At 34.8% G+C, this 9117-nt stretch overlaps 2 protein-coding genes across 2 annotated transcripts; both read left to right on the forward strand.

Moving 5' to 3' along the window:
* Nucleotides 1-2222: 2222 nt before the first annotated feature.
* Nucleotides 2223-3190, forward strand: ABI4 (Integrase-type DNA-binding superfamily protein). The gene is given in 5 exon segments (XM_089785119.1): nt 2223-2369; nt 2372-2786; nt 2789-2854; nt 2857-2973; nt 2976-3190. Coding segments are annotated over 5 exon segments (960 nt in total).
* A 3283-nt stretch (nt 3191-6473) lies between these two features.
* On the forward strand, nt 6474-7231 carry LOC110425380 (RING/U-box superfamily protein). The gene has a single exon (XM_021440282.2). The coding sequence runs from the start codon at nt 6541-6543 to the stop codon at nt 7051-7053; it is 513 nt and encodes a 170-aa protein (XP_021295957.2). The 5' UTR covers nt 6474-6540; the 3' UTR covers nt 7054-7231.
* The last annotated feature ends 1886 nt before the right edge of the window (nt 7232-9117 follow it).

Below are 9117 nucleotides of genomic sequence, written 5' to 3' on the forward strand. Positions count from 1 at the left end.
ATTAATATTTTTCATTCACATAATATGTTACGTGATAACGTACATAATCATATAGCAATTGACGTGAAATTGATCACATTGATAACAAATATTTGTATGGAGACAAACTTGTTTAATTATAATAAAAGAACATGAAATCAATTATGTAAATGGATATAATTTAATAATATTTTGTATTATTTAAGTTAATAAATAATGTATATATATTCCCTCTGCTATATGAAACAAATAAGATTGTGTTTACTCTGATTAAAGATTTCAGAGGCTTGTTGGGGCTGTGAGTGGAACAGCGGCCTTCTCAACCCCACACGATTCTCATTCCCAAATGGACGACAAGGAACAGAGGCAGAAAGGCCTCCCCATTTCAGATATTCCAGCCTCTGATAGAGACGTCTGATACATATCTCAGACCACTCTCTCTCTCTCTCTGTCTCTCTTCTCACTTTCCCTTTGCTTTGAATTGATGGGATTACGGGGCTTTGTGAGTTACGATGCACAGCCCACTGGCCCTGCCAACCACATGCTTTTTCTCCTTTTCTCTTCAAAACCTTTTTTCATACAAACATTTTCTTGTTGGCTTCGAGTCACTCCTCTTACGTGAAGACACCTCATCCTTCTGCATGCAAAAATATATTATGTCCAACAGTTTTATTACTTTGGGTGGTTGAGCAATGTTAATTATGAACTCATTAACTTAACCACAGCTATTTACTAGTAATTTTTCACCCTTTAACCCTTTGAAAGTATACCCAACAATGTCCAAAAAGGAAAGAATTGCAGAGCCTGATCATCATGAAATGTCCTTTTTCCTGTGATTTCTGTTTCTTCTGGCATGGATGATATATAGTAGCATACAGCGAAGATAATAAATTAAGACATTGATCATGGTATATTTAGTTTATGCTATGAATAAGAAAACAGGCAGCTGGACCAAGATGTCAAAAACCAGGCAGATATCAGTGGGGATAGTCGCTTATTTCCAAAAATTTTCAGAGGAGAAGTGTCCCGACTAACGGCACTCTTATATATGTGTCCTTTGCAAGTTAATCTGCAAGCCCTTTTCCTCCCTTCTTGGAAGTCAGATCTTTGATCCTTTAAGAACTAAGACTCAATCTGCTATATATCACAGTATCACATGTAGCAGTTAAGTAGATTTGTATAAATTAAGATTCAGCTGGTTATAAATATTTGCATGCAGATGATGATGAACCAATTGATGAATAATTTGTTGGATATCTTCTCTTCTATATGGAATCAGCTGATCAAGCATTGGTTTTTATAGAAGCAAAACCATAATCCTTTGATCTTCGGAAGGACTCTCCGGGATCAAACCTGCTTCTTGACCAAGTTAGAAGTATTAAAAGAGAAAGAAGAAGGGGGGACAAGAAACCAAAGAATCTGAGCCCCTCAGAGAGACAACTTAATTGGTTTGTAGCTAGATGCTCAATTGCTCAGCGTGGAGAGAGGCACAAACTTGACCAAACCCTGGCAAAATCCATAAACTTAAAAGCATGGTATTGAAGTTTTGGATGTGGCAGGGATTCCTCCATTTGATGAAGTGCCATAGCACCCTCTCTCTACCAGGCCGCTCCTAGCTAGTTTACTTCTTTTGGATTCTTATCTTAGTCAATCAGAACTAGTATAATGTGCATATAATTTTGCTCAATAAATATTTAGTTTATATTAAAATATAAAACTTTTAATGTATGAAATAGTCTTTACATTTAAACCTAGGTTGACAACCGATGTGACAAGATAGGATCATTAATCTAAAACCTAAAAATTTAATAGAAGGGAAGTTATATGAAGAACACTTTCGTGGCCTAGACAAAAAGTTTGCGCAATAATTTTCCTAGGAATTTCCCTAAAACGGAACCTACAAAATGTTCACATTAAAACAAACACAACAAGGAAAGGAAAAAAAAGGGGAAGGAAAGAAAATCAAATAAAATATTGAATGATTCCGATTTCCCAAACCAAAGTTCTGCCTGCTTCCTTCACTGTTCAGCAAGCTTTCTCTCTCTCTCTCTCTCTCTTGGAATTAAGTAGTATATAAAGAGCCACCGCCCTCATCCACCATTAACAGGGACGACATTCAAATCAAAACAGCGAGTCCTCTTTCCAGCTTTCGGACGAATCTAGAACAAAGAACGAGGTGGGGTTTTTTTTTGCCTTCTCTTTGAACGAACCCCCTTTTAAAGCAGCACTGTATCGCTTTTTCTATGGACCAGGAGCAGGACCAGTCTCCTCTCTCTCACCCTCCCCAAGAAACCACCGCAAAAACCACCACCACCACCACTCCTGATCAGGACACCAAAAGCTCTGAATCTGAAAGCATAATTATTAGCGCCAATACTAACCCTCCAGGCAGCAGCTGCACCACAACAGCAAGCAGGAATGTAAAGGCAAAGGTGGCCCTGATAACAACAAGTTTAGATATAGAGGCGTGAGGCAAAGGAGCTGGGGTAAATGGGTGCTGAGATCCGGGAACTCGAAAACGTACGAGGAAGTGGCTTGGAACTTCGCCACAGCAGAGGATGCAGCTCGGGCCTATGATCGAGCGGCTATTATTCTTTATGGTTCCAAGGCTCAGCTCAATCTCAACCTCGGTCTCTTCATCGTCTTCTTCTTTTCCTCATCCTCTCGTGGCGGTTCATCTTCTTCCTCCTCTACTCAAACTTTAAGGCCCTTGCTTCCTCGCCCTTCAGGCTTTGCTTTTAGTTTTGTTTCTTCTTCAAATCCGGTTACTCATCCAGCTTCTTTGATCGGGGGTTCTTCATCAAGGTTTACCCATATGGGCTTTATCCAAACCTTTTAAGCCCCGCCGCACTTTACCCAAGCATGGTACAAAATCCCAGCAAGCCTTGCACATAGTGCAACAAACCGAACCTAGCCTTGTTGTTAACCATGGTGACCCCACTGGAACATTAACCTCGTATGCAAATCCTAACCCTCAACAAACACAGCAGCATCATCAAGTTCTTTGCACGAGGATATCAATTCCCTGGTGGGCTCAGTGGGTTCGAGCTTGTCTTTGTCAGCTCAGACTTCTGTTGCACCAGCGGTTCCGGATCCGGGTTTAACAGTTGGCCCTGGTTCTCCATCCGTTTGGCCTTTCACAAACGATGATGAATACCCCCCAGCTTGTATTTGGGATTATGGGGATCCTAATTTCCTTTTTGATTTCTGAGGCTCATATTCAAAGTTTCTTTGGGTTTCCCTTAAACTGTCCTGTAGCTTTTGCATGCAAGTTTTTCAAGGGTTTTCTTCCTGGAGACTCTTGGCTGCTGAGCTTCAAGATTTGATTTTCCATAGTTTCAGTGGAGAATTTTTATGGGATCTTCAAGAAATCAATATTAAGCTTGAATCTGGAAATACCATTTATAGATATAGATTTGAGAGACCCTTGAAAGATGAAGAACAGACAGGAGAATTGAAGTGTTTTTTAGCTGTGATTCCTAGGGCTCCTAGCTATATATCTACAGCCATCAAAGAGCAAAAGAGAGAGATGGTTTTCTATAAATAGTTGCATGTCTTGTCTCTGCACTTCCTCGATAAGATCAGATGAAAACTTTGAGATATTTCAAGGTATGGCTCCTTGATCTAAGGCAAGGCCAGTTTTTATAATTATTTTTTTTTTTCCTTTGTGAAGATTGCTGAAAGGAAGTTTGAAGGGTTTCCAATTCCATTTTAGGGTTTTAGGCTACTTGGCTTGTGTTGTAAGGATGAACAAAAACAAATTAAATTTGAGTGAGAATTATAACTTGTTCTCATCAATTCAATGAAAGAAATTTTATGATTTTCACTTCATATAGTTTGTGTTGATCTCTTAATTCTCCTCAGTTACTATCATTAATTAGTTGTAATATCATAAAAAGATACAATTTATAAACACACTGCTTGTAGGTCTTGGAACAATTCTTATCATTTTCCCCTTTTTCTTTGAAATATTGTATTAATTAAACCTAATTAAGACATAATATCTGAGATAAAATGTTTTTTTCCTCATCATCACTCATTTTGTCTTTGACATTGCTTCACTGTTTAGATTTTTAATTTTATTGGATGAAATTAAGGTGTCAGCATGATTGCTTTGAAGGTACATATCTTTAGGCCTTCTAATGCTAAGAGTTAAGGAGAAGACTTTGTTACCTTTCTTGGTTAACTATAAGTATATGCAGTAAATTTCTTTTAATGCCAATTTTTAGTGAACTTCATTAATTTGGTTGAGCTGATCTGAAGGTAAAATCGACCACCCTTTTAATTCTTTTTACCTCAGAAACCTTGTTTTATAGCAGAAGAGCAATTTATCTTCATGAATTCATGTAGTGTTCTTTGTGTTGGTGAATTAATTGTTAGTGAGAAATTGCATGTTACATTGTCTTGTATAAAGCTATATATGTAAGCTAAAAGTTTTGCTGCCTTGAAGCCATGGCTGCACTCTGAAAAAACATTCATTTCCAGCATTTATGCTTTCTTGCTAAACATTTATGCTTTGCATAAATGCTTGCAGGGGATAAAATTGTAGTAGCTGTTTCTCTTTGCACTCAAGTTCTTACCAATTTTTGAAGTGCATGTTTTTCCTTTCCTATGCTTATAAATTATTGTTCAATTATTTGATTCCAATAATATGTTAAATAATGTTGAGATATATATTGAAAATTTAAATAAATTATAACCATTTTAGTTTTGTTGAATATTAGTATAGTAGTAGTAGTAGTTTTTAAATAATAGACAAGAACATGGCCTACTGTTTAGTAATATGTAGAAAGCCCAAAGGATTGCTATTTAAGTATTTTACCAGTTAAAGCCCAAAGATGTGAGGTGGGGAAGGAGCTGAAATATCCAAATGCAAGTCATGGTTGTGAATGTCTTGGATTTAATGCAAGTGAAATTGGAATTTACATTATTTATGTAAATAAGATGTTCCACTTAACTTTACCTTTCTTCTTTTAGTATTTTTCACATTCAAGAAAACATATATATATATATATATATATAATGCAATGTCATTGTGATTTGTGTTTGTAAAATCACTTGATCAATTGCTATATGGAATACTTTGAGCAAAATTTTGTGTTATATTTCAAAAGGTAAGCTTTGTCTATACTTTTTGTAATTTTAACTTTTTCATATAATATTGTGTATTTTCATAAGATTTTTTTTAGAAAAAGATTAAACCGTTAAATTTTATATTTTATTATTCATGAGAAAAAGGAAAATACAGGAAAAAATTAAGACGTTTAGGTGGAGTTTATCTTATATCCTATGAATGGCTCGTATATGGGATTCGATTTTTATTTTTTTAAATAAGAGATTATGTATTAATTAATGAATCTTTTATACAATTAATATTAGAATATGTTGTGCTGACCCAATTTCTGTCCCTTGAAGAACAATCCGACTTTTCCCACTGTAAAGCAACCTTGAAAGCAAAAGGTTGGCCCTTCATATCCTGGATGGTTCTTTATAAGGATTGAATGCATCCATGGATAAACTCATGCAAGCCCATATACACTTACTACTTTTACTATTTTCTTGTTTCCCCCCCACTAACTTTATGGCCACCAAGATGAACTTCACTTGTAAAGGAAAATCTTCCCAATCCCTTCTTTGGATTTGCCATTTTTCCCCTTTCCTTGAGGAAGAAAGTCAAATTTGCTGAAAGATTTGGACCCCAAGGTTTCCCAAAAAGATAACATTTTTTTTTTATCATAATTTAGTACAGTTTGGATTCAATTTAGATACTCCCAACTTTTCTTTTAATTGATTGGGTTTAGGGTTTATCAACAAAGACAAGTTTACTTTTGCTTTACATTTTAATATGACTACCTTATAGTTTTTATCAAAACATTTCTTTTTATCTTTGATCATTATTATTTTAAACATTTTTATTAAATAAAAATTTTGGAATAACATTTTATTTTAATAAATTTTTATGAACAAAAATCAAAATGTGGCAAATTAATTTTGATAGAGTATTATTTTATTATTAAAATAACTACATTATTACTAAATTAATTATTATCATGCCTTTTGAAGTTTGTACTATTTTTAATTTTCCTTTCAAATGAAAACAAACAAATTCATGATAAAAAAATGTATTTGATATACTATCAAAGTATAGTATTTATACCTTATTAATTAATAAATGAACTTAAAATGGAAAACACTAAAAAATAAATAAATATAATTTTAAAACTATTTAATTTGAATTTTTTTAATTTTTACTATTATTTATTTATAATATGATATTTTATAATTAAGTGATAATATATAAATATTATATACCAATTGTACTGATTATACATCAAATATAAATTCAAAAAAAATTGAATTATGTAATTATTTTACTTTTAGTGAAATGTAACTATCAACGGTACATCAACTGTAAAAGTAAAAACTACCAACTAAATAGCAGTATAAAAACAGCTTATTGGGACAAAATCCTTATCTCCCCACTTCCACAACTGTCCATATTAACTGCCAAACATGCCTTGACTTCCACTGTCGTGAAACCTTCCTCTTTCTTCTTCCTAAATGGCTTCATCCCAAGACTCTCAGCCTTTCCACTGGCACTACGCCGAGCTCGAAGACCGCGACTTCCAAATCCGAGGCCGAACCCTCTTCTTCATCATCGTCCTCTTCTCTTTCGTCCTCGTCTTCACCCTCATCTTCGTTTACGCCCGATGGATTTGCAGTTTCCATCGAGACAACAGTAGTACCCGGTCCCCGACCTCCCACGCGCCTCCACCGCCTCCCCCGCAGCCTCGAGGTCTCGACCCTGCCACCATCAATGCCTTGCCGATAACCATGGTCACGGGAGGGAGGAAGTCGGCGGCTGTGGTGGCGGCGCTTGAGAGTGAGTGCTGCATCTGCCTCGGAGTGTTTGAAGATGGCGAGAAAGTTAAGGTTTTGCCTGCTTGTCAGCATTCCTATCACTCCGACTGCGTTGATAGGTGGCTCAGTGCTGAGTCGAGTTGCCCACTTTGTAGAGCTTCTCTCCGAGCTGAATCAGAGCTTCATCAGATTCCTGTCATTGTAACTCAATAACATCAACAACGGCAACAACAATAAAAGAAAAAAAGATTTTTTTCTCTGTAAATTATATTTGTTTTATATAATCAGTTTCCACTAATTTTGGCAAAGTTTTTCCTTTTTTTTTTCCTTTTAATTTTATTTTCTGTTCTATTTTTTTTCTTTGAATGGAAAATTCCATGTGCTTGATGAATTTGCTCAATGAATAAGTTTGTTCACTTGTTGCTTTTTTGGCCTTTTCAGGTTGTTGTTGTGAGTGGAGAAATATGTGTGCTCTTCCCTTCTCTCACATTAATTCAATACCATCATCAAACAATTTAGGTAATTAATTTGAGTTAAATAATCTATGATATTGTTAATAATAATATCGAAAATATTAATCCGTGTTTATAGACACTTGTTAACAAGAACATTAATCCATGTTTACATACACTTATTTTTTTAATTTAAGATCGTTAATCGGTGTTTATGGACGTTCGTTAAGAACATTAGTCCGTGTGTCTACGTATACTTATTATTATTATTTTAGTATTGAAAATATATTAATCCGTGTTTATAGACATTTGTTAAGAACTCCGGACGTCATATTTATTTATAAAACGAATAATTTAGTATGATTTATGAAATGAAATCCCCTTAATTGAAAAAAATTTTGTGAACAAGATGGAGGCTATGACATTTCTCTGTCAAATGCTAATTTTAAGAGAAATGCTTCTGATGGACTGCATTTAAAAAGGGGTATCTAAACTTGGGCATGAACTACGATATGAAGCTGACAGATCAGTTGCAAAGGGGCAGAGTAATTACCAACTGTCCAGAAATGTTTCCCATCAGATCCAAACTTTCCATCAAGGAAAACAAACGTCAGGAAGTAGACACATTGTGCCATTGTTGTTACATTGGACATTAAACCAATATTATCACTGTCGGGTAGTTCAAACATCTGGCCGAAACTAGCTAGGATTGTGATGTTGGGTTTTTTTATAAGTTTGTGTTTCGTTTCCACTTTCAACCACATGATGTATTTGAACCCCTGCAGACCATAAGATTCTTTTTCTTTTTGCCTTAACATGAGCAAAGCCCCCCCATCAGAATTGCTAGCTTGGATGGTTTGGGTGTCAATGAAACTGGCTGCTGGCTGCTGTCTGTACTCTCATGTCTCCAGAGAGTGATGGATGTTTCTAGTTTGTGGGGACAAGTGGTAGGTGAGCAGGCAACTCCATTGAGGCATTTGATGTAAGATTTTTCCCATTATATGCAAAGCCCATTGAGGGCTGTCAAAGCATGAATATGGAAATGGGGCATGGCAGTAGTCATGTATTTCTTCATCAAAACTGCTCTTGTTTTTTTCCTCATCTGGCTATAAAATAGAATGACATGCTCATATAAAAAGCTTATAATTTGTGAAAGTAAGCAGCAAATAAAGAACTCTACTTTAATTAGGATGCTTGGTGGAGATTTAGTTTGACACCTTCTAAGGTTTTAGCTTTTTCCCCTTAACTAGCTTTAGTGGTTATGAAGTTGTTTTCAATCTTATGTGCCTTTAATCACACAATAATGATTGATGTCGCCCATTATTTGCATGTGAAGATCTATTAAAAACTTTGTGTTGCTGAATGGATATAGTGTAATTAAAGAAAGTGTATGAGTGACTATCACATCAAAAATAGAAGCACTTGGGCAAAATATGAAAAAGAAAATAATAAATTACTCATCGTTTTTAAATATTTATTTCTCTTCTAACTTTTACAAAGATCAATTTTTCTTTTTAATTTTGATATATTTTATATTAAATTTGAAATTTGATAATATAATATATATGACAAAATTTTAAAAAATTATAAATAAAATAAAAAATGAGAATATTGGGTATTTAAAATTGAAAAAAAAATTATTTTGCGACATTAAAAAATAACAAAGAAAATAAGACGGAGAAGGTACCTGAGAATTTTTTTAATAAATAAATAAAATGGGCGACCCGGGCCAAGATTGGACTTGAGATAAAGAAAACTTGTTTTAGGCTAACCTGGACCCAATGTTTAATCTAAAAGTCTAAGGCCCAGGCCTTAGACAGCGGGT

This window comes from Theobroma umbraticum, unplaced genomic scaffold, assembly GCF_002168275.2.
Source record: "Theobroma umbraticum cultivar Fairchild unplaced genomic scaffold, ASM216827v3 scaffold_81.0, whole genome shotgun sequence".
Classification (NCBI taxonomy): domain Eukaryota; kingdom Viridiplantae; phylum Streptophyta; class Magnoliopsida; order Malvales; family Malvaceae; genus Theobroma; species Theobroma umbraticum.